The 27,196-nt window shown below is 41.9% G+C and overlaps 1 protein-coding gene across 1 annotated transcript in view; it reads left to right on the plus strand.

Moving 5' to 3' along the window:
• The window catches only part of cbarpb (CACN subunit beta associated regulatory protein b), a gene marked incomplete at its 3' end in the record, with an annotated part of 46,268 nt that overhangs the window by 3,036 nt on the left and 16,036 nt on the right, over window positions 1-27,196 (plus strand). Inside the window, exons 2-6 of the mRNA XM_061887782.1 lie at window positions 630-857; window positions 8,191-8,264; window positions 11,778-11,926; window positions 24,033-24,094; window positions 24,584-24,746. Coding sequence (XP_061743766.1) covers window positions 8,217-8,264; window positions 11,778-11,926; window positions 24,033-24,094; window positions 24,584-24,746 — 422 coding nt within the window. The remainder of the gene's footprint in view (window positions 1-629; window positions 858-8,190; window positions 8,265-11,777; window positions 11,927-24,032; window positions 24,095-24,583; window positions 24,747-27,196) is intronic.

Raw genomic sequence — 27,196 nt, forward strand, 5'->3', positions numbered from 1 at the left:
AGATGAGTTTATACCAAAATGGAAACATGGATGATACAGCAGCGGATTGGGACAATGTCATGTGGTCACATGAAACCAAAATATAACTTTGTGACGTCACAGGGAAATGGCCAGTGTCTTCGCAGAGAGCCGAAAATAAGGCACTTTAAAGCTTTATTTAGGGATATTCCGAGACCGGTAAAATTTTTAAAAAAACTTCAAAAAATACAACAAGCCACTGGGAACTGATTTTTATTGTTTTTAACCCTTTTGAAATTGTGATAATGTTCCCTTTTAAGTAACATTTCAACATCTTTGAAGTGTTACACAAAATAAATGAAAAGTACGAGGTGTTGTGTTTTCCTGGGGACTTGTTGCTAGGTAGAGTTAATGGGTCTGAAAACATAATTGTCTACTTAAGCATCAGCACTCCCGTTTAATTGCATTCCGTTTAAAGTGTGGAATTAATGTCTGCTCTTGTGTTACATTATTAAACTAAACATCCATTAAGACGCGGAGCCTGTGTGTTGTCTCTCAGGTGCATCTCCTGCTTGCGTAATATCCAACTTGGCATTTAACCAACCATTCTGCTGCCTGTTTTTTTTTCTTCTTCTTCTTCTTCTTCTTCTTCTACTTCTTCTTGCTCCTAGCCATGCATGCAGCCATGCTGTCCTGTTGCTCCGAGGCCACTGGGCCGCTGCTGAGCTGAGCTGAGCTGAAGGGGGTTGGAGGCAATTCAGTCATCTTTTGCTCGTACCGAGGATGCACCGAGGGAGCTGAGGCGGATTCTCTCAAGCTGCACACACACAAGCTCGCCTGACACACACATCAAGAGCTGTTGCTGCTGTTACTGCTGATGCGCATTGCCCACCATCAGGGTAAGATGCCCGAGCTGGAAGGAAGCAGCTGCTAGGTTTTAGACAAGGTTGTGTTTATTTACAAGCCGGGGTGCTGAAGTTGCTGCAGTAAGGCGTTGGGCATGTTGCTTCCTCCATGCTGTGGTGAGTATCCAGGTTGTGCTTGCGTGTGTGTGGGGGTGTTTGGTGCTGCAGAGGCAGGATTAATGGCCATGATCTGCAGGCAGCACCAATGGACCTGAACCTCTGATTAGTAGGAACGGTTGAGGCTTCTGTGTGGGAAATATAATTATGTTGATATGATGGTATGATTTGTGGCTGATGATTTACACACTCAAGCTTTTCCCGGCTGATTTAACGAATGCATGAGCTAGCACGTGAGTGGTACACTTGTATTTTGCTCAGAAATTCTCCATGGTTGAGTATTTCCATCAATGTGTTTCCTTCTGTTTTACACACTAAATAGTGGCAACATCAGCCAACACACTGTCAAGTAGCAAAACATATGGTTTAAGGATGGGCATTTGACCTAATTTGATTAATTGTTGTTTCAATAATATGTTAGAAGTAAGAGATTATCTCACAAAAATGTTCTGTACTTCTATTTCAACGCCAGTGTTTCATTGAATTGCCAATGCAGGCTCGGATTGCGCGATATAGACGATATATGTCATGACTTGGACTATGGTGTGGTTTGTTTTCCCGTGGTGCAAATCGAATGGACGCGACACGGCGTGAAGGTAACGACATCTTTTAAGTAATCACTCAAAAGGTACCAAACAAAAGGCGCCCCCAAAGCGGAGGCAAAAACAACTTAGGACATGAAATATGAACTAAAAAAAAAACCTCACTTAACTGTGGACATAAAAACGAAACAGTTGCTGTGGCGTGAAGAAGTCAAAAACAACAGAAAATGGCGTGAGCACAATGGCATGGACCACGTAATCAATCGGGTATCAAGGGTGTGTGGAGGGTGATGTCGCCTGGCTGACTGCCTGGCAACTACAGGCTTAAATAGTGGTGCAGTGATTGGCAGGTGCGTGAGTCCAAACAAATCAGGTGCGTGAGTCGTGAACACATAACAGGTGAAACTAATGAGTTGTCATAGTGACAAAACAAACAAGAGTGCACAATGAGTCCAAAACTAAACAGAACGTGACCACAAAACATGATAATATACAATACAGTAAAATAAAATTGGGCCGAAGATAGGGCTTTTAATACTATCCCCATACCGTGATAATTTGCGTTGAGCCTTTTATTTATTGAAACGAATATCCTGAAATTCCACGACATGACAGCTAAAATTATACACAAAGCACACTGCAATCATCCCAAATATACAACAAGTCTTCTCAACAAAAGAAGAGAAATATAATCTGAGAGAAAAATGTAATTTAAAACATTTGTATGCACGTACAACACTTACGACATTCAGTGCATCAGAGTGTGGAATAAAATTATGGAATGAATTAAGCAAATAAATCAGACAATGTACTAATCTGATCCACTTCAATAAATGATTTAAACTTAAAGTGTTTACAAAGTACAAAGAAGAAGAACCATGTTAAACATTCTGAATTTATTTCGTCCATCCATTCATTTTCTGGATAATCTTACTCATCTCGCCATACGAAATATAACTTACTTCATCAATTATTATTTATTTATTTTTATTGTTATTACTTATGGAGTATATTGTGAATACATTGAGAACAGGAAGTGAACAAAAGTTTTAGCAACTGCTATGTAAAAGAAAAAGAGTAGGATTAAATAAGCTCTGCTTCTTCCTACTCCTTTTTGAACATGTTGAATAGATAAACTGGAAATTGTGATGCATCATGTTGTATGCTTGCATGTTCCAATTAAACACAAACTCAACTCAACTCAACTCATTCTAGGTGTGTCCCGCAATTTTAACAGTGGTGTGCGAACGAAGGCCTCCTCAACGCAATGTAACATTCAGGCTCGCTCGCGAGTGGGTAACGTCTCTCCACAGTGCAGCTTCTAAATCACCAATACTCACCTCCATGGTGGCATATAAACTTAAACGTATCATTATAGCTTGACAACCAGCGGACATGGAATAGCTCAACATGCTCTACACTACACACCCTCGGACTGGGGTCGGCAACCTGAAATGTTGAAAGAGCCATATTGGAGCGAAAATACAAAACAAATCTGTATGGAGCTGCAAAAAAATTAAAGCTTTATATAAGTGTAATAATGAAGGCAACACATGATGCAAGTGTCTATATTAGCTTTATTAGCCTACTATCAAAGGTTGACACAAATCTTTGTTGACAGAAATATTGTATTTAAATTTTTATTGTACACATTTTTTGCAACATTGGAAATTATTAGTAAAATGGAAGCTTCTCACAGGATGAGATAACTTCTGGAATTTACGGGCTCAGATTGGCCAAAGGTATAGATGTGTGTGTCCAAGTTTAAGGAAACAGCAGGCTGTCTTCTTCCAATGTATTTATTACAATCTTTGCAAGGTGGGTAATGTTTGCTGTAGTCTGGAACAACATGGCACACAACCAACTATGATAAATGCAGCCAATATTACATACATATTACATATGTGTCATGAGACATGCAAATATAAATTATATACACAGAGGACATGAGTAAAGGAAATTAAAAGGGCTCAAATATACCTACAAACGAGGCATAATGATGCACTATGTACATAATAAATGATAAATGGGTTGTACTTGTATAGCGCTTTTCTACCTTCAAGGTACTCAAAGCGCTTTGACACTACTTCCACATTTACCCATTCACACACACATTCACACACTGATGGGAGGGAGCTGCCATGCAAGGCGCCAACCAGCACCCATCAGGAGCAAGGGTGAAGCGTCTTGCTCAGGACACAACGGACGTGACGAGGTTGGTACTAAGTGGGATTTGAACCAGGGACCCTCGGGTTGCGCACGGCCACTCTCCCACTGCGCCACGCCATCCCTACATACAGCTAGCCTAAATAGCATGTTAGCATCGATTAGCTTGCAGTCATGGATTGACATAATATATATTGACATAATATATGCCTAATAAGCACTCCAGCAAATAAATAAAATCAACAAGGCTCCACTTGTGCATTCATTTACAGCATAAAACATTTGGTAGACAAACTTAGACAAAGGAGTGCCATAAAACACATCTTTCTTTGGCAGCATCGGAGAAAGTTGTACATGTAAACAAAGTATGGTTGGTTCAAAGATCGCTGAAATTAGTAGGACAGAACGGGGCTTGCCAAATACTCTCATCAGGGAAGCATGTATAACATAAACAGTGGGATTTCTAACAATTACTAAGGTTTGTGTCGTGTTTTTTCTCCTACAGAAAATATATCCAAACAAAAATATACATTTTTTTCTTCATGCTTTTCCATTTTCACACATCTGTGAAAGAGGTCCAGGGAGCCACTCGGGCGGCGCAAAAGATTGCTTACCCTCGCCCTAGGAGGATACAAAATGCATAGCTAACCGCTAAGATACAGCTCTTGAATTTAAGAAGTAGTGGGCAAATCAATACAATGCCAAGTATAATCTCAGTATATAGTCGATACTACAGAGAAGAAATCAATTATTTTTTATTATCACAAAATCGTTTTTGTCGTTTTTGTTTACAAACTGAGGACATGAGAGTCAATGGTAATTTTTGTTTGAATATTTTGCATTATTGCCTTCTTTATTAATTTTGTATGTGATAAAAGTGAGTATGGAAATAATATATTAATAATATCAATTGATCTTGTTACACAGACATCCTGTGCAAAATTTTAATCAAGAATAATTTCATATTCCTGAAAACTGTAAATATTAACATTGGTATGGCCGATTCTACTCCTGTAACTACTCAGTAGTCATATTTACCCACATTTGAAATAATTCCCAAAACTAATGTAAAGTTTTTAAGTAACCAAACAACAGATTGCAAGTACTCAACACACTTTAACAGAAATGTAGATATATCCACGTTACAGCCGAAAGGAACCAGCCATGAACATTAACTTAGCAAGTCCATTAATAATAATTGTGAGAAAATAATGTAACTAGACATGGTATAAGTTACTACATGCCACAAGTTTGGACACAACCTTTCTTTATTTTCTGTCATGATCCGCTACTCGGATCATGGCATATTCTGGTTTTGTTCTGTTTTGTATCTCGTCTGGTTGTTGTTTGACTTCTTTAGTTCCTGGTGGCACTTCCTGTTTTGTTCCATTGCCATAGTTTCATATTAGTGTCACCTGCCTTGTGTTTTCGATGCACACCTGCCTCCTAATTTCTGTCTCTTCTTAAGCCGGCCTTTTTCGTTACTCGCTCTGGGATTCTCATTTGCTATTTGATGCAACAGGTGACGTCGCTATTCCCACATTGTGGTAAAGACTTTTGTGTACTTTAGCTTCCACGCTATTCTGTTGCTCGTCCCTAGCTCACATGCTAGCGCTTGCTGTTGTATTTGTCTATAGTGCCTTTGTGCAATTAACCAAACAACAGATTACAAGTACTCGGATCATGGCATATTCTGGTTTTGTTCTGTTTTGTATCTTGTCTTGTTGTTTTTTGACTTCCTTAGTTCCTTGTGGCACTTCCTGTTTTGTTCCGTTGCCATAGTTTCATATTAGTGTCACCTGCCTTGTGTTTTCGACGCACACCAGCCTCCTAATTTCTGTCTCTACTTAAGCCTGCCTTTTTCGTTGCTCGCTCTCGGATTCTCATTTACTATTTGATGCAACAGGTGACGTCGCTATTCCCGCATTGTGGTAAAGACTTTTGTGTATTTTAGCTTCCATGCTATTCTGTTGCTTGTCCCTAGCTCACATGCTAGCGCTTTCTGTTGTTTTTGTCTATAGTGCCTTTGTGCATGTATTTTCTGTTCCTAGTCCGTTTTTATAGTTAAATAAATCATCATTCTTACCTTCACGCTGCGTCCATCTCAAACTGCATCCACGAGAGAACAAAAACCACGCCACGATGCCAGTAAAGCGTCACATTTTCATGACTATTTACATTGTGGATTGTCACTGAAGGAATCAAAACTATGACACCTGTGAAGTGAAAACCCTTTCAGGTGACTACCTCTTGAAGCTCATCAAGTGAATGCCAAGAGTGTGCAAACCAGTAATCCGAACAAAGGGTGGCTATTTTGAAGAAACTAGAACATAAAACATGTTTTCAGTTATTTCACCTTTTTTGTTAAGTACATAACTCCACATGTGTTCATTCATAGTTGTGATGCCTTCAGTGACAATCTGCAATGTAAATAGTCATGAAAATAAAGCAAACACATTGAATGAGAAGGTGTGTCCAAACTTTTGCCCTGTACTGTATGCCAGTAGCTAAGTTAAGAGCCTTTGTAACCCATCTTGAAATGGTTATATTATTATTTTTTATATGCCAAAGGATTTATTGTAATGGCTACAACACTGTATATATTGCGACATACATTTTAGGCCATATAGCCCATCCTTTATGTACACCTTAGATGTCATCATGGTGAGGGGTGTCTTTGCTGGTTTCAGCCAGGTACTTCCTTTTTGTCTCAATGTTCTGTTCCGTTCAGTTTCAGTTTATTTGGAACATGCATACGATACAATGTAATGCATCACATATTTCCAGTTGTTTCATTACAGCACGTCCGACAAGTAGTAGGAAGAAGCAGATCTTATTTAATAGCATAGCAATTGTATCCCATTTCCTTGTTCTCTGTAACATAACAATGAACAAATAAATAATAAACAAATATACCATAGTAAGTAAAGACATATTAAATACATAAATAATATTTGTCTCAATATAAAAAAAGGGTTCAAGATATTCATCATAATTATTGTTCTGTGTACTTTGTGAACACTTGTAGTTTGAACAGTCTCTTAAACTGAATCACATTGGTGCTTTGTTTGATTTATTTGCTTAATCCATTCCATCATTTAATTCCACATACTGATATGCCAAAGGTTTTAAGTGTTGTACGAACATACAAATGTTTTAAATTCGATTTTTCTCTGAGATTATATTTCTCCTCTTTTGTAGAGAAGAATTGTTGTACATTCTTGGCTAGCAGGTTATAGTTTGCTTTGTACATAATTTTTAGCTGTTTGCAAAGGCACCAAATCGTTGAATTTCAAAAAATTGTGATTCAATAAATAAAGGGTTTGTATGTTCTCTATATCCAACATTTTGTTTTATTCCAATCGATCTTTTTTGTAACACAGTTAGTGAATGGAATGCACATTTGTAGCTGTTTCCCCATTATTCTGCACAATAACTCAGATATGGTAACACTAGCGAGCAGTAGAGAATATGAAGTGATTTTTGGTCCGGAACATGTTTTTGCTTTGTTCATTATTGACATGTTTCTTGCTACTTTATGTTGTATATTCTCTACATGAGATTTGTGGTTTCCAAAACACAATCAACAATCCATTCCAGATTATCGACCGACGTACAGGATGGGTTATGCTGCTATTCTAGCCCATTACTTGTCAAATGTCAAAAGATCATAGATTGATGATGTATTAAAGCACACAACTTTAAAACAGCTCATATTCCTGTGTTGCATACATTTATTCATTAAACACACCATGCAATGAATGTATGTGTAAGTATAAGTGAATAGTACTAGACTGCAAAAAGTTGGTGTTCAAAAACAAGAATGAAAAATACAAAAATTAGGGGTATTTTATTTGAACTAAGCAAAATTATCTGCCAATAGAACAAGACAATTTGGCTTGTAAAGACTTTCTAAAACTAGTAAAATTGGCTAACCTCTTTGAACCCGAAATACCTTGAAGTAAGTATATTCTCACTAATAAGAAGTGTACTACTATATGAGTACATGTTTTCTATTGTTTCATTGAAAATATAACAGCAAAGTCCATTTAGCTGTCATCTGTTTTAATTATGAGACACAGTTGTGTCAAAGTCATGATTTTTATTTTTCATGCTTGAAATAAGAAATTATTACTTTAAAATGGTAGTTTTATACTTGGGAGTGTTGATGACACAGCTTTGCAACAGTGAATATTCTAATTTCAAGCATTTTATACTCAATATAGGTCATAAGTCTCAGCAACAAGCTGTAATATCATGCTGATATCCTTTAGGACCAAAACCCGTAAAACAAGTAAAACACTCTAACATAAAATCTGCTTAGTGAGAAGAATTATCTTATCGGACAGAAAATAAGCAAATATCAACCTTATTTGAGATATTTGATCTTACTTAGATTTCAGTTTTTGCAGTGTAGCTAGTGCAGATAGAGTCTGTGTGTTCTGTGTTTGTAACTGGATGGACAGCTCCGGTAACAACCATTTCCTCTGTGTTTCTCCCAGGGGGGACTCCATAGTTGACCTGGACCATGAGCTATGAGTCTACCGTTTGGAACATCCCACCAGAAAACTCCACAGTAAGTCAAACTTCCTGTGTTTGTGTGTTTGCTGGCGAAGCCATTTCCCCTCGGACTGTGTGCTCCTTTGGCCACACTGGCCCGGCTAATAAACAACTTCCTGATCTGGACGAGGGGATTGATTAAATCAGTGATCTAATCCAAGTTTAATTTCCCCTCTTAGAGAAACAACATGAGGATGGACTGTATCTATCCAGTAGCTTTTGTCATTAGCTTTTCAAGGAGCTCGTCGGAATTGTTGCTAGGTAACTTTGGCATCACATTAGCAACTAGGGGATGGCGTGGCGAATTTGGGAGAGTGGCCTTGCTAGCAATTTGAGGGTTCCTGGTTCAATCCCCACCTTCTAACATCCTAGTCACGTCCGTTGTGTCCTTGAGCAAGACACTTAACCATTGCTCCTGATGGGTCGTGGTTAAGCCCTTGCATGTCAGCTCCCGCCATCAGTGTGTGAATCTGTGTGTGAATTAGGGCTGGGCGATATATCAATATACACGATATATCGTGGGTTTGTCTCTGTGCGATATAGAAAATGTCTATAGAGTGGGGGTGTAACTGTACGTGTATTGCTATCTCCGACTTAAACAAGTTGAAAAACGTATTGGGGTGTTTGCAGTCAGTGGTCAATTGTACGAAATATGTACTGTACTTTGCAATCTACTAATACAAGTTTCTAACAATCAATCAAAAAAAGCACTTTATATGCAGAAAGGTTTTGTTAAGAAACCATTCTGAGCAATTTTCCCTCCAATTTTTCATGTGTGAGCGAACGCCAAAACTCTTTAAGCATTCAGTGGCGCACATGTGAGCGACGGCAGACGTGCACATTATTATGCGCTTATCTTTGTATTCGATTTTGTGCGCGGCTGAGATTTGCCATGCGCAGAGGACGCGTGAGCAGTGTGCAATTGCACAGGCGCGTACTTTAGAGGGAACGTTGATTCTGAGCTTTATCTTATTTAGTTTTTATTTTATATATGTTGACCACTTTAACATTGGCAATGGACCCTTTGTGTATATGTATGTTATGCCATTGTTTACAAATTTGGTAAATTAATAAACAAAAAATGTATATTTTGTTGTTTTCTTACAGTACGGTACGTACCTCTAAACCGAGGTACGTACCAAACCGAAATTTGTGTGTACCGTTACACACTCACTATATCGTAAAATTCCAGTATACGCTGCGGGCATTACATTCCAGCAGGGGTCTCAAACTCAATTTACCCGGGGGCCACTGGATGCAGAGTCTGGGTGAGGCTGGGCCGCAGGAAAACTTTTTCTTAAAAAAAAATATGTTGCATACTCCTCAGCATGTCTAGTTGTATAATGACGTTTAAAATTGTATTCCTTGTGCACCCCAACTTTCTCTGTGCAAAAAAGACACGTCGGAGTGCCCCTGTGCTCCGCAAAGAAATATTGCAAGAAATATTGCATCTCCCACTTTTCCTGGATTTGTATTTGCTCATCACGAACCTTTCTCCTCACTGCAGGCTTTGAAAAACACATGATTGGGGTTGTGGAATATATGTGTATTGAGCCGACGCACGGAGAATAATGTTATTTCCGCAATGTGTGTAGTTCTGCTTTTCCTCCCTACAGCAACACGGCGGTCGGCGGATAAAAGCCGGGAAAAGTACCTGGATAGCGAGCGCAAAAAAAGTGACGGCTGCCGGAGTGTTATCTGGCGTCATATTGAATAGAATAGAACAGAATGGACTTTATTGTCATTATATTTGCATATAACAAGATTAAGAACTCCAACTTAAGATGCGGTAGTAGGAACAAATATGGGGTAAAAAATAAATAACACAAGAGGTAATAAAGGAAAAAATAACAATTGAAATAAAAAGACTACTATCCAATAAAACATAATAAGCAATCCTGTAAATTTACAAAACACTATAAAAATACAAAATACTGTACTATATACAGAACAAGACAAGAGTACCGGAGTAATAAATAACAATCAGTGTCGGACATATTGCACTCAACAGGTAGTATTGCGCACTACGGTATTAGTGTAGGATATTGTATAGGGGTGAATTATTAACAATTAGAGATACTATCCATCCATCCATTTTCTACCGCTTATTCCCTTTTGGGGTTGCGGGGGGCGCTGGCGCCTATCTCAGCTACAATCAGGCGGAAGGCGGTGTACACCCTGGACAAGTCGCCACCTGTTAGAGATACTACATATATGGAAATATATGTAGTGTTCATCGTGTGAAGCAATGCAAATTAAACAATAAAAAAAACAAATAACAGTTTGAATTGGTCCAGGTTATCAGGGACTGTTATCACTGATGGACAGGTGTCGCCGTGTGACTGCAACCAGGCACGTAAGAAAACCCTCGTCTCCATGGCAACGTCTCAATTGCCGCTTTTCCACTAACGCAGGGGTAGGCAACCCAGAACATTGAAAAAGCCATTTTGGACCCAAAATAATACAACACTGTCAAGCACCAGTCATATAAAACTCGCGGGCCGCACTAACATTAAACTTTCATATTACGGTGGGCCGCGTGTCTGAGACCCCTGCATTACAGGGTCTTCTCGCTCTTTACTGTCTCTCATTCTCCTAGACAGAAAGCGCACCTTCTTACACACGTCACATACTGTCACCTCATACGTCACATAGGTGTAGCTGTTAACTGTGATGCTAGCGGAGCCGTGCGAGTGGTAATACGAGAGAAAGAAGGTGCGAATGAAGGAATAATTAATTCCCAAGAAAAACAGTAGGGCGTCCATCGTCAAGCAGTGGTTTAGCTTCAAGTGGGAATATGTCGAACAGACAACCGTAATTTGTCAAGTGTGGGCCAAAAGCGTTGCAACAAAAAATAGCATTACTGCTAATATGTAGCATCTTTTGAAAAGTCACCCGCATGTCAACATCTTTGTTCCATCAAAATGCCAAGGCAAACATTTTCAGATCAACACCGTATGAAATAAATAGTCAACAACAGAATTTAATAACGTCCGAAGAAACCTACCACATAGCGAAGGACGAACACTATTTGATTTCCTTTTATGCAGCTCATTTTTATTTGACACTTAAAATGTCTGACAAAATTGCACTTTCTGTTTTGAAATTACATGAATGTTTGTGCCACTGCTTAATAACTGTTTAATAAATACAGTTATGGTCAATTGACTTAGTTGTGATTTCCTTCTCTGCATGAAAGTTTAAAATGAGCATACATTAATGAAGTATGAACAAGAATGTTTTAAAGTAGACACAGAATCATCATACTGCTGTGATTACACGTATCTAGTGTTATTTCAAGGCTAAGGCAAAATATCGAGATTTATATCGTGTATCGCGATATGGCCTAAAAATATCGAGATCTTAAAAAAAAGGCCATATCGCCCAGCCCTAGTGTGAATGGGTGAATGTGGAAATAGCGTCAAAGCACTTTGAGTTCCTTAAAAAGGTAGAAAAGCGCTATACAAGTACAACCCATTTACCATTTACTGGAGACTACTCACATGCTTGTTCTGTTCATCTGTCTTAGGAGGTACCACCACAGGCGGAGGAGCAGCAAGATGGCTACGTGTTTCTTCTGGTGATCCTCGCCATCGTCCTGGTGGGGACGTTAATCTTTGTCTCCATCCTCCTCATCACCTGCCGCCGTTGCTGTCGAGGAGGTCAATGTTGCGCCAGGTGGACCTTTTTGTCTTTTAACATAACTGACTTTAGCGTGGGGTTCAAAATGTGTTTTTTCGTAATTTAAAAGTGCACCTTCTGAGGAGTCTTCTGGACACACAAAAAACCCCCCACAGCTCTACATTACTCATTATTATGGGGGCACCGTGGCGCGGTTGAGAGAGTGGTCGTGCCAGCAACCTGGGGGTTCCTGGTTCGATCCCCACCTTCTACCAACTTCGTCACATCTGTTGTGTCCTTGAGCAAGACACTTCACCCTTGCTCCTTATGGGTCGTGAATGGGTGAATGTTGATATAGTGTCAAAGCGCTCTGAGTACTTTGAAGGTAGAAAAGCGCTTTACAAGTATAACCCGTTAACCATTTATCATTAATTTAATCAAAGTTATAACTAACAGACTGGTAAGTCCTACACTGATATATAGTCCTGTGCAGGTAACAGGCGGGTTCACACAGAGCAACATAATTGCTTAGCAGTACAGAAGCTTATATTGGCTTATATTTTTAATGAAAGATTTTCGATATGCCGATACTGTCCGGCACTGCACTTCCGATATCAACCGACACTCTAGCCGGTGTTGTTATGCACATGCCACGATTAGTAATACTTTATCCCACCTTTTTTTGTTTTCTCAGAGCCCAAAGGCTGGCTGAGACCTTTGCTTAATGTCCAAATAAGTATGCCATCCTCGCTGTGACTGAAAACATCAAAAACTGTGTGCAAGCAATTCCAAACTGTTCCCGTAAGGCACAGTTTGGACTTGTCCAAAGCGGGCCCCTTCCTCTTCCAACATGACTGTGCACCAGTGCACAAAGCAAGGTCCATAAAGACATTGATGACAGAGTCTGGTGTGGATGAACTTGACTGGCCTGCACAGAGTCCTGACCTGAACCCGATTGAACACTTTTGGGATGAATTAGATCGGAGACTGAGAGCCAGGCCTTCTCAACCAACATCACCAATGTTTTTTTGGAAAAATGGTCGAAAACTCCTATAAACCTTGTGGACAGCCTTCCCAGAAAAGTTGAAGATGTAATAGCAGCAAAAGGTGGACCGACATCATATTGAACCCTATGGGTTAGGAATGGGATGACACTCCAAGTTCATATGGGAGTCAAAGCAGGTGGCCAAATACTTTTGGCAATATAGTGTACCCTGAACGGCTGCCAGGTCACTCCCATCAGCAGATATCCTGTTATCATGATTCCAAATAAGTAGATATCTACAATTTGCTTGACTGAAAGGGTCACCAGGCATGCGGCACTCCCCTTCTCCCAAGAGTCAATTTTGTGTCCAACAACAACCGTTCCGTCAGGACTGGCAGGTTCCCCCGATCCTGAGCTTCTCATCAAAAAGATCTTGTCAAATTCATTAAGAGGCCAGAGGATCAATATCATTGCTTTTATTTTGGAGAGCAGTGCAAAAGGAGGCTTCAAGAAAGTTAAGACCAAACAAAGAAGCAAGCAGGAGAGATAAGGGAGAGAAAAGGAAAAGCGTCCGCCTTCAATGAGTGCCAGATAGAAATAAAAATTTGAAGAAAGGCAAGGTTGTTTTATAGATATCTACGCCATGCCTGCACGGTTTGACTCATGCATATCCCACAAACACAAAAATAGGTACCAAAAGGGAGAAAAGTTTGTTTTGCATAATGGTTCCCGGTTAAGACAAGTATCTAAAACATTGTAACAACATTTATCAGTCAGAAAAGAGGAAAATTATCATATGTCCCTGTGGAGGGGGGCGTGGTCGGCGCGACGCTGGTACAGGACCTGTCGGGACTTGTGAGACAGTAGTAGATACGTCAGTAGTGAGGGACGGTGTGGCGCAGTGGGAGAGTGGCTGTGCGCAACTCGGGGGTCCCTGGTTCAATCCCCACCGAGTACCAACCTCGTCACGTCCGTTGTGTCCTGAGCAAGATACGTCACCCCTGCTCCTGATGGGTGCTGGTTAGCGCCTTGCATGGCAGCTCCCTCTATCAGTGTGTGAATGTGTGTGTGAATGGGTGAATGTGGAAGTAGTGTCAAAGCGCTTTGAGTACCTTGAAGGTAGAAAAGCGCTATACAAATACAACCCATTTATCATTTATTTTAGTGCGGCACCGCGGTCCTCTCCTCCCTCCATGCCTCACGATGCACCACCAGGTGGTCCTCCGCCAGTGTCAACGCCGCCGCCAGGTCTCGCGGGCGATGATAGCGGACTTGGGCCGGCGTCCGCACCCGGATCGCCTCCAGAAACTGCTCCAAGACGACCAACTCCAACACCAGGCCGTTGCAGCCAGCGCATCGCCGCTTCCCGCAGCTGCTGCCTTAGTACAAACGGGCAGCAGTTGGAACCGCCGTCGATGGTCCTTCGTGGTGCAGCCGGTCCGGTCCAGCACCGCCCGCCTTAGGTTTGGGAAGTGCACGCGGGAGGCTGTCAATAGGCTAAGTGCCGCCCGCTGCGCGCGCCCCCCCCCGCCAGCAACGGCAGCAGTCGTACCCCCCATTCTTCTTCCGGCGATCCGCACGCCGCCGCCGCCGTGGCCTTAAAGATGTCAAGGAAGGCCTGGGGGGGTCTTCCGTCTCCATGCAGCGCATGGCCCCGCTTTGACCCGCTCCGCCAGCGACTGCAGTATCTGGCTCTACTGGGCCACCTGTAGTCGAACCGGCTCTAACTGTTGCTGGCTCACCGCTGTCACCTCCGCGAGTACCTGCTCAACGCCATCAGGTGTTTGGGCGCAGACATCTTAGGTCCTCAGGACTGTTGGGCGCCAGATATACAAACCCTGTTTCTATTTGAGTTGGGAAATTGTGTTAGATGTAAATATAAACGGAATACAATGATTTGCAAATCCTTTTCAACCCATATTCAGTTGAATGCACTACAAAGACAACATATTTGATGTTCAAACTCAAAAACTTTATTTCTTTTTTGCAAATAATAATTTACTCAGAATTTCATGGCTGCAACACGTGCCAAAGTAGTTGGGAAAGGGCATGTTCACCACTGTGTTACATCACCTTTTCTTTTAACAACACTCAATAAGTGTTTGAGAACTGAGGAAACTAATTGTTGAAGCTTTGAAAGTGGAATTCTTTCCCATTCTTGTTTTATGTAGAGCTTCAGTCGTTCGACAGTCCGGGGTCTCCGCTGTCGTATTTTACGCTTCATAATGCACCACACATTTTCGATGGGAGCCAGGTCTGGAATGCAGGCGTACCAGGAAAGTACCCACACTCTTTTTCTACGAAGCCACGCTGTTATAACATGTGCTGAATGTGGATTGGCATTGTTTTGCTGAAATAAGCAGGGGCGTCCATGAGAAATACAGAGCTTAGATGGCAGCATATGCCATCTAATCTGTATTTACCTCTCAGCATTAATGGTGCCTTCAAAGATGTGTAAGTTACCCATGCTTTGGGCACTAATGCACCCCCATACCATCACAGATGCTGGCTTTCGAACTTTGCGTCGATAACAGTTTGGATGGTTCGCTTCCCCTTTGGTCCAGATGACACGATGTCGAATATTTACAAAAAACATTTGAAATGTGGACACGTCAAACCACAGAACACTTTTCCACTTTGCATCAGTCCATTTTAGATAATCTCGGGCCCAGAAAAGCCGGCGGCGTTTCTGGATGTTGTTGATAAATGGCTTTCACTTTGCAGAGTAGAGCTTTAACTTGTACTTACAGATGTAGCGACAAACTGTATTTAGTGACAGCGGTTTTCTGAAGTGTTTCTGAGCCCATGTGGTGATATCCTCTAGAGATTGATGTCGGTTTTTGATACAGTGCCGTCTGAGGGATCGAAGGTCACGGTCTTTCAATGTTGGTTTCCTGCCATGCCGCTTACGTGGAGTGATTTCTCCAGATTCTCTCAACCTTTTGATGATATTATGGACCGTAGAGGTTGAAATCCCTAAATTTCTTGCAATTGCACTTTGAGAAACTTTGTTCTTAAACTGTTTGACTATTTGCTCACACAGTTGTAGACAAGGGGGTGTATCTCACCCCATCATTTCTTGTGAAAGACTGAGCAATTTTTTGGAAGCTGTTTTTATACCCATTCATGGCACCCACCTCTTCCCAATTAGCATGCACACCTGTGGTATGTTCCAAGTAAGTGTTTGATGAGCATTCCTCAACTTTATCAGTATTTATTGCCACCTTTCCCAACTTTTTTGTCACTGTTGCTGGCATCAAATGCTAAAGTTAATGATTATTTGCACAATAAAAAAAAGTATCAGTTTGAACATCAAATATGTGGTCTTTGTAGCATATTCAACTGAATATGGGTTGAAAAGGGATTTGCGAATCATTGTATTCCGTTTATATTTACATCCAACACAATTTTCCCAACTCATATGGAAACGGGGTTCGTAAAAGTCTCTTTGTGTAGGGAGGGTTATCCTGAGGCCGATAGATCTTCTTGAACCAGAAAGCAGGTTTGAACAAGTCTTTATTGGCATCTACACCAGGGTGCATGACTTTTCAGTCACGCGTGCTCATGGTTTCTCGCTCTTTCTGTGTCATGGATGTGTGCGCTTCTCTCTCAGCCGTCGTTCCAGACAGGTGATTAGACAATTAGTCCCACCTGGTTAATCTACCCACCTGTCAGCCGTGTTTCGAAGCCGGGCCATACACACTCCATTCCCGCCGGAGGCGCGCCTACCACGCCCCCCCACAGTCCCCTTTAACCAGTTTATGCAATTGTCACCAGGACAGCCCCGTGTTGTTTGCTAGGCAACTTTTCACAGAGGGCTTCACCGCATCACAACAATAACACAAAAAATAACAGATAGAGGTGGCAGAAAGAGGGAAACAGAGATGTTGATTGTGACTATCTTTGGTAGTTAAAATATGCAATTAATAAAAAGTATGTATACCGGATTAAAAGGCACACTGCCAACGAGCGGGTATATTCAGGTCATTTTTCATACAAAAGGTGCACTGGATTATAAGGCGCATTAAAGGGGTCATATTATGATTATTTTCTAAATTTGAAACAGTTCTTTGTATTTTACATAATATGTAATGGTTGTTCTTTGGTCAAAATAGTGCATAGATTATGTTTGACAGACAATATTCAAGTAGCTTTCGGAGTGTCTTTTCAGGAAGCGCTGTCACCTCCGACAGCGTATTCTCCCCATCATCTTTGTTGTAGCGGTGAAGCGTGCAAGGACGGGAGTGGAAGAAGTGTCAAAAGACATAGCCAACTGTTTTAATGACATTCAGACTTTACTTAAATCAATAACGGAGCAGCATCTCCTCACCCGTGGTTCAATAATGCAACATCAACGTCGGAAATGTGTCCAGTGAAAAACGTCCGACCGGAACCCTCAAATAACTAAAGTTCAGTGGGTGAATTATGTAAACCCGTTTACTCGTTTTTTGTTTTCTTTCGTAGCTCTTCTACTGACAGATATAAGTAAGAACTTTACACTACTTTATATTAGAAATGGCAACAGCGGAGGATAAATGCCACAAAAGAAGATAGAGAAAAAGAAGAAGCTTATGACTACGGTGTCGGCACGGACTACAATTGCAGATTCGCGCACATTTTCAGGACTTATGCAGATCCTAAATACACATCAGCAGGTACCAGAAGGTAAGAAATGTTGGTATTCGATAATATAGCGAAGCAAAACGCCAGGTAAGGGCAGCACGCTGGGTGAGAGTGGTTAGTGTATGACCCTCACAATACAAAGGTCCTGAGCAGTCCTGGGTTCAATCCCGGGCTGGGGATCTTTCTGTGTGGAGTTTGCATGTTCTTACCGTGACTGCGTGGGTTCCCTCCGGGTACTCCGGCTTCCATCCACTTCCAAAGACATGCACCTGGGGATAGGTTGATTGGCAACACTAAATTGGCCCTAGTGTGTGAATGTGAGTGTGAATGTTGTCTGTCTATCTATCTATGTTGGCCCTGTGATAAGGTGGCAACTTGTCCAGGGTGTACACCGCCTTCCGCCCAAATGCAGTCCAAAAGGGACTAGTGGTACAAAATGGATAGATGGATGGAAAACACCAGGTAATATGTCTGCTAATAGTTCCTCATACACCCACCATAATAATACTCGTATGTTTAATGCGCCGACAATCCGTCAAGCGGTGCGGCTTCATAGCTTACCGAGGACGTACTAAAAACATTTTGACATATTTTTCAGCGTCGTTTGTAATTTTCTATATTTACAACGGAACATTTAACAGTTTGGTGTTCACTCCCATCATATTGCAGTCTACACATATCTCTTATGTATGGCTGCCATCTACTGGTCACACTTATCATTACACCATGTACCAAATAAAATTTACTCGAGGTCAGTAAGCACAACCAGAATAATGTCGTACATTAGGCTCACCGGGGTTATAAGGCGCGCTGTCAATTGTTGAGAAAATGAAAGGCTTTTAAATTTGCCTTATAGTCCGAAAAATACGGTTAAATACATATTCTAATATGTTTTTTTTTCCCAAGACTGGAACACAAACCCGCATCTGCAGCTAAATTAAAAATTGTCACTGCGAAGGCACGTTTGGCTCTTTTTCAGGCAAGTTTGCTGACAATCTTACCAAGCCTCATTGCTTCTTAGAGACAGAAGCTCATATTAAATGTGTCCACTTACATAATAGATGAAGCTCATTGGAACCGAGCACACAATTGAGCGTGATTGTGCGAGGCACGTCGACAAAACTCCCGAAAGCATCTTTCGTACGATTACACAACGAGGAGAATGTGCAGCGGTGCAACAGCGTCTTGTTTTTTCCAAACCTGCTGTTTACATTTCGGGAGTCACGTACAGAAGGTGGGTGGGGGATCCTCTGGAGCATCATCAGCACCACTTAAATATATGAGGGCCGCAGATGAACAGAAAGCACAGATCCGCCAAAAGGCGAGGCATTGACCAGACTCACACAAATGACGAGTCTAATGAGATTTCATCGCAGCCATCGGCAGTGATTAATTCCCCCCCCCCCCCCATCCCCCTTTGCTGTGTGCACGCATTCACACACATGCACGGTGACATAAAAACTGTGGGAGCCGCCAGGATATGAAAGACAAGAGGAAGTTGAGATGTGGGAAGACAGCCTTTCACACACACGCACACACACATGCACACACACACACACACACACACACACACACATGCACACACACACACACACATACTGGTTACCATTTGGATGGGGACCAAGTTTTTGATCATGACTTGTGGGGACCACCCTTTATACAGGTTTTGGAAGCATACAAAAATAGGTCAAATGGCCACTGCCCAGTTAGCTCAAACACGTCTTTAAATCTCTGGATTGATGAAGTAATGTGCTGATCATTCTTACTGGGGACCCTGAGGAAAAAGAGTTCATATGGTTCATGGGGACCTGTCATGACTTGGACTGTGGTGTGGTTTGTTTTCCCGAGGTGCAAAGCGACTGGATTGGACACAATGTGAAGGTGACGACATATTTTAATCTTAACTCAAAAAAGGAACAAACGAAAGGCACTCACAGAGGAGGTACAAAAACTTGGCTATGAAACAAAACTATTACTACAACATCAACTATGGACATAAAACAAAACTTGCAAACTATGGCATTAATAACAAAACTTACGGGGAACGAGAAAAGAGCACGGATCATCAGCATGGAGCAAGGGTGTGTAGAGGATGATGTCGCCAGGCTGACTGCCTGGCAACTGCAGGCTTAAATGGTGCTGTGGTGCTCGAAAACAGGTGCGTAAGTTTAAATGAATCAGGTGCTTGAGTCGTGAGGACAAGTGAACTGATTGGTAGGCATGGAAACAAAACAATGAAGTGAAAAAACAGGAACTAATGGAGTCTTGAAGTACTCAAACACAACTAAACAAAACATGATCACGAAGACATGACAGGAACAAATTTAAATAATTTGGCATACTTTACACAAATTTGTTTAAAAAAAGATAAAAAAAAAGGAAATGCAAATGTCTCACACTCAAACTAACCAGTAAACATGTTTTATGGGCCAAAGCTTAAAAATCACTTCGGCATCTTCAGAATTGATCTGACTATCATTTAAAAAGGTTTCCCTTTAGCGGACCTGTTTTTTTTGGTCCCCATACCGTCAGAGGTCCCCTAATGGTGACTGTGTAAACAGAGCGATGTCCCCATGAAGTAAGCATTGCCAGAACACACACACACACACACACACACACACACACACACACACACACACACACACACACACACACACACACACACCCGCACACACACACACGCACACGCACACAAGCTCATACTTGAAACTCAGAGAAATCGAATGGGAGGAAATGACTGCAAGGGGATTTCATTCTCTCCTTTCTTTCTCATAAAGTAAATTGCCAGTCTGGGATTTCACAATGCCAGAGCAATAATGCTTAACCAAACAGGGTTTTTCTTATCACAGACACAGTATCTGGCCAAGCCTCATATTTAAAAATATTGTACCCGTACGCATGCAAACATGCTTCACGTAAAAGAAAAACTGACATTTCAAAGGAAAAAAAAAAATGACATCATGTTATTTTGCCTTTGTGTTGTTATTGTTGTTATTGTTTTGTCGCGGGTATTAGGCCCATTTTGTTTTTATCCGAGGTCGGGTCGCGGGGGCAGCAGCTTAAGTAGGGAAGCCCAGACTTCCCTCTCCCTAGCCACTTCGTCCAGCTCTTCCCGGGGGATCTTGAGGCGTTCCCAGGCCAGCCGGGAGACATAGTCTACCCAATGTGTCCTGGATCTTCCCCGTGGCCTCCTACCGGTCGGACGTGCCCTAAACACCTCCCTAGGGAGGCGTTCGGGTGGCCGATGCCCGAACCACCTCATCTGGCTCCTCTCGATGTGGAGGAGCAGCGGCTTTACTTTGAGCTCCTCCCGGACGGCAGAGCTTCTCACCCTATCTCTAAGGGAGAGCCCCGCCACCCGGCGGAGGAAACATTAATTTTGGCCGCTTTTACCCGTGACCTTGTCCTTTCGGTCATAACCCAAAGTTCGTGACCATACGTGAGGATGGGAACGTAGATCGACCGGTAAATTGAGAGCTTTGCCTTCCGGCTCAGCTCCTTGTTCACCACAACGGATCGATACAGCGTCCGCATTACTGAAGACGCTGCACCGATCCGCCTGTCGATCTCACGATCCACTCTTCTTTCACTCGTGAACAAGACTCCAAGGTATTTAAACTCCCCCACTTGGGGCAGGGTCTCCTTCCCAACCTGAATGTTTTTAAAATGTGTTATATAAATTATTTTGGATTGGTCTAAATTGTTAACCTGAGTGAAACCGTTAGGGCGGGAGTCCCCAAGAAAGGTGAGGCCTTAAATCCTAGGAACACAATGCCTACCATGAAGCGTGGTGGTGGTATTATTATGCTCTGGGCCTGTTTTGCTTCCAATGGAACTGATGCTTTATAAAGGGTAAATGGGACAATGAAAAAGGACGATTACCTCCAAATTCTTCAGGACAACTTACAATCATCAGGCCGGAGGTTGGGTCTTGTGCGCAGTAGGGTGTTCCAACAGGACATTGACCCCCAAACACACGTCAAAAGTGGTAAAGGAATGGCTAAATCAGGCTAGAATTAAGGTTTTAGAATGGCCTACCCAAAGTCATGACTTAAACATGTGGACAATGCTGAAGAAACAAGTCCATGTCAGAAAACCAACATATTAACTTAACTTAAATTTAGCTAAACTGCACCAATTGTGTTAAGAGGAGTGTTCCAAAATTCAACCAGAAGGTAGATGGCTACCAAAAGCGCCTTATTGCAGTGAAACTTACCAAGGGACATGTAACCTAATATTAACACTGCTGTATGTACAATATACTTTTGACCCAGCAGATTTGGTCACATTTTCAGTAGTAAAGTGAAGTGAACTGAATTATATTTATATAGCGCTTTTGCCTACTGACTCAAAGCGCTTTACATAGTGAAACCCAATATCTAAGTTAGATTTTTTTTAAAACCAATGTGGGTGGCACTGGGAGCAGGTGGGTAAAACGGCTTGCCCAAGGACACAACGGCAGGGATTGGTTGGCGGAAGCAGGGATCAAACCTGGAACCCTCAAGTTGCTGGCACGGCCACTCTACCAACCGAGCTATACCGCCCAGTAGAGCCATAATAAAATCATGAAAGAACCAAACTGCATGGATGTTTTTCAGTGACCAACAAGCGTGCTCCAATCACTCTTATCACAAAAAAATAAGAGTTGTAGGAATTATTACTTTTTATTACTAATTTTTTTAACCTAATGCAGCCCACGGGTCAAAAGTTTGGGGACCCCTGCTTTAGGGTTGAAAATGCTAACGAATGACTTTGAATACATAACATTTTCTTTTGTAAATAAAGAATATAAATAATCTGTTCCAGGTTTAAACTGTTGCCACTATAGAGCATGTGTGAACTGTCCAGGCAAAATTAGTAAAGATTAATGTTCTTGAATTCTTAATTGTCCTAAAAATGCAGTTTGCAGATAAGTACAAGTGTTTACTATGCCTCAATAATTTAACATTCTTTGTCACGTTACGGGAAAAATAAATAATCCACTGCAAAATTTGGTAAGTGACGCTCGAGTCTTACTGCTTTGAATGTCACTTTGCTTCCAACAGGGGTTTTAACCTTTTTCATCTCGAGTCCCACCTTTTTCACCACAGAGGGGCCCAGGGCCCACTTAAATATTAACACTTAATTACTAATCTTACTCTTGATTTGAAACTTTGTCAAGTGATATGAAACAATGTTTTAATCGCACAATTTATTGTCAAAGCTTAAGTCAAACTGTTTACTGACACAATTAATATTCAAATAGACTGCAAAAAAGGGACTCATAAAAACGGATGAAAAACACATTTACACACAATTACGCGGCGCTAAAATGAATGATTTCTAACTAAATGAATAGATGATATATATATATATATATATATATATATATATATATATATATATATATATATATATATATATATATACATACACCTCCATACAAAGAGCGTGCTGGCCCTTGTCACATTATATCATAAGTGAATGCAAAGCATACTTGGTCAACAGCCATACAGGTCATACTGAGGGTGGCCGCACAAACAACTTTAACACTGTAACAAATATGCGCCACACTGTGAAACCACAGCAAACAAGAATGACAAACATATTTTGGGAGAACATCCACACCGTAACACAATATAAACACAACAGAACAAATACCCAGAACCCCTTACAGCACTAACTCTTTCGGGACGCTAAAACTACCACCAAACCCCGTCCCCCACAACCCTGCCCACCTAAGCCCTGACATTAATGAACTAGCATCCCAGAGAAGATGCCAGGTCTCTGGCTTGGGCACATCAGATTAGATCAGTGTGTCTCAAACTGAGCAGTAAAAAGGCCTGAATGGTTGATTTATTCATTGTTATTTTATTTATTTATTTTAATTATTTTTATTAGCCTGTGGAAAAAGTTAATGTTGATATTTACCTCAGAAGGCTGCAAATAGAAAAGAGGCATTGAATTTTTTATGAAAATGTTATTTATTATACCATTGATGTTTTTTCATTTGTTTTTCGAAAGTAGATGTTGCACTATTAAGTTATATAAGCGTTGCTTGTTCCATATTCAGTGTTAAAGCAAATCAGTGTAGCAAACTGAGAAATAATTAACCTTTTACTTATGCACTTTCTTTTGCTACTTCAAGGCTTGGATATTTGATTCATTCATTATTGTTATTTTATTTTCAGATGTATTATTAGCCTTTGGAAAAAGTTTATTTTGATATTTACCTCAGAAGGCTGCAAATAGAAAAAAGGCATTCAATTTGTATTTGAATTTTATTCTACATGTCATTGATATATTGTAACTATTATTATTATTTGAAACTGGATTTTGCATGTCACTATAAAGTTATATAAGCCTTGCGTGTTCAATATTCAATGCAAAACTTGTTTGGGTCCCTAATAAAAGGTTAATTTGTTCAACCTTGGCGCCGCGGCTTTGTTCAGTTTTACATTTTGGCCCACTCTGTATTTGAGTTTGACACCCCTGCAATATGTGAAACAAAACTGTTGTATATTTACTCAGTCATAACAACTAACGCATTTGAATGTTTCCATTTCTATGCTGCAGTAGCAGCGATGATGCTGGGAAAACCAACGCCACATACACGGAGGAGTCTCAGCCCACCCATGGTAAGACACAGTTGGACAAAAAAGTAGAGAGAAGGCAGGCATGTGGGAGGGTGTGTACTTTGACTGGTCCCAGGATGACTAACTGATCGAGTGGGAGCGGGAAAATGCCAGCCACAGTGATGCTTTTATCATGTCAGCACAATGTTTAACCTATAGCATTAAAAAAATTGCAATTTTCATACCGAGTTGCTTAAAGTGGTGGCACAATGCCTCAAGCACAATTTGATGCCCCCGCGGGCGATTGAATGCACTCTGTCTCTGCTGTCAATGATTTAATGAAAGGCACCATGAAACTGCTTTTCTCAGGCATTTAAAAAAAGGAGTTCACCAGTCAGCAGTTTGTCGTATTGGCATGCTCACCCGCCACAAAGCGGAGAGTATATCAGATGCTTCGGTTGAGCAGTCCGTCATTTTGTTAATCCAATATGTGACGACAAATGCATTTACCTGAGTGTAATTTGATTTTATATTTTCTGTGCCTTCATGTAGAAATCACCATTAGGGTGGACGAGTCCGACTGCCTGTCCATGGCCAGCTCCCACGATCAAGAGACGGAACGCTTCCTCTCTACTGGCACCATGGGCCGGCGCGTCTCCTTTAATGAGGCGGCACTCTTCGATCACGGCAAGAAGCCCCAAGAGAAGGGTCGAAGGTTAGGCAACAGGCACACAATATCTATGAGTACACAAAGGATATATACCCCATCCACATAGTTGGACATGTTTTGACTTTACTTGTATCCATCCATCCATCCATCTTCTTCCACTTATCCGAGGTCGGGTCGCGGGGGCAGCAGCCTAAGTAGGGAAGCCCAGACTTTCCTCTCCCCAGCCACTTCGTCCAGCTCTTCCCGGTGGGATCCTGAGGCGTTTCCAGGCCAGCCTGGGTCTTCCTCGTGGCCTCCTAGCAGTTGGACGTGCCCTAAACACCTCCGTAGGGAGGCGTTCGGGTGGCATCCTGACCAGATGCCCGAACCACCTCATCTGGCTCCTCTCGATGTGGAGGAACAGCGGCTTGACTTTGAGCTCCTCCCGGATGACAGAGCTTCTCACCCTATCTCTAAGGGAGAGTCCCGCCACCTGGCGGGGGAACCCATTTCGGCCGCTTGACCCCGTGTCCTTTCGGTCATAACCCAAAGCTCACGACCATAGGTGAGGATGGTAACATAGATCTACCGGTAAATTAAGAGCTTTGCCTTTCGGCTCAGCTCCTTCTTCACCACAACAGATTGATACAGCGTCCGCATTACTGAAGACGCCGCACCGATCCGCCTGTCCATCTCACAATCCACTCTTCCCTCACTCGTGAACAAGACTAGGTACTTGAACTCCTCCACTTGGGGCAGGATCTCCTCCCCAATCCGGAGATGGCACTCCACCCTTTTCGAAGTGAGAACCATGGACTCGGACTTGAAGGTGCTGATTCTCATCCTGGTCGCTTCACATTCCAGTGAGAGCTGAAGATCCTGGCCAGATGAAGCCTTCAGGACCACATCATCTGCAAAAATCAGAGACCTAATCCCGCAGCCACCAAACCGGATCCCCTCAACGCCTTGACTCCGCCTAGAAATTATGTCCATAAAAGTTATGAACAGAATCGATGACAAAGGGAAGCCTTGGCGGAGTCCAACCCTCACTGGAAACATGTCCGACTTACTGCCAGCAATGCGGACCAAGCTCTGACACAGATCGTACATGGAGCGGACCGCCACAATCAGACGATACCCAATACTCTCTGAGCAATCTCCACAGGACTTCCCGGAGAACATGGTCGAATGCCTTCTCCAAGTCCACAAAGCACATGTAGACTGGTTGGGCAAACTCCCATGCACCCTCAAGGACCCTGCCAAGAGTATAGAGCTGTTCCACAGTTCCATGACCAGGACGAAAACCACACTGTTCCTCCTGAATCCGAGGTTCTATCCGGCGTAGCCTCCTCTCGAGTACACCTGAATAAACCTTACCGGGAAGGCTGAGGAGTGTGATCCCACGATAGTTGGAACACACCCTCCGGTTCCCCTTCTTAAAGAGATGAACCACCACCCCGGTCTGCCAATCCAGAGGTACCGCCCCCGATGTCCACGCGATAATGCTGAGTCTTGTCGAACCAAGACAGCCCCACAGAATCCAGAGCCTTAAGGTACTCCGGGTGGATCTGCCACCGAGGAGCTTTTTAACTACCTCAGCAACCTCAGCCATACAAATAGGAGAGCCCACCACAGATTCCCCAGGCATTGCTTCCTCATAGAAAGTTTGCTTGTATCAGTTACTTTTATTGTTGTGTTCTGACGTTGCACTGTGACTTAAGAGTATGTTAACAGAAGTTACCACTCCGTCATTGTGCACATGTAGTTAAATTTCCAAAGTCTTATGTTTGAGACCAACTTGAGTAGTTCCTTCAGATATAATGTTTTTGTGGTCTTAACATTTGACTTTTTCAGCTTGGGTGCTAAGTTTGCAGGAGGAGTACAACGGCACAGACAACAGGGGGAGTAAATAGCTCTATATATATATATATATATATATATATATATATATATATATATATATATATATATATACAGTGGGGCAAAAAAGTATTTAGACAGCCACCGATTGTGCAAGTTCTCCCACTTAAAATGATGACAGAGTTCTGTAATTTTCATCATATGTACACTTCAACTGTGAGAGACAGAATGTGAAAAAAAAATCCAGGAATTCACATTGTAGGAATTTTAAAGAATGTATTTGTAAATTATGATGGAAAATAAGTATTTGGTCAAAAACAAAAATTCAACTCAATACTTTGTAATATAACCTATGTTGGCATTAACAGAGGTCAAACGATTACTATAGGTCTTTACCAGGTTTGCACACACAGTAGCTAGTATTTTGGCCCATTCTTCTGTGCAGATCTTCTCGAGAGCAGTGATGTTTTGGGGCTGTCGCCGAACAACACGGACTTTCAACTCCCTTCACAGATTTTCTATGGGGTTGAGGTCTGGAGACTGGCTAGGCCACTCCAGGACTTTCAAATGCTTCTTACGGAGCCACTCCTTCATTACCCAGGCGGTGTGTTTGGGATCATTGTCATGCTGGAAGACCCAGCCACGTTTCAACTTCA

Source organism: Nerophis ophidion, linkage group LG26 (assembly GCF_033978795.1).
Source record: "Nerophis ophidion isolate RoL-2023_Sa linkage group LG26, RoL_Noph_v1.0, whole genome shotgun sequence".
In the NCBI taxonomy this organism is placed as follows: Eukaryota; Metazoa; Chordata; class Actinopteri; order Syngnathiformes; family Syngnathidae; genus Nerophis; species Nerophis ophidion.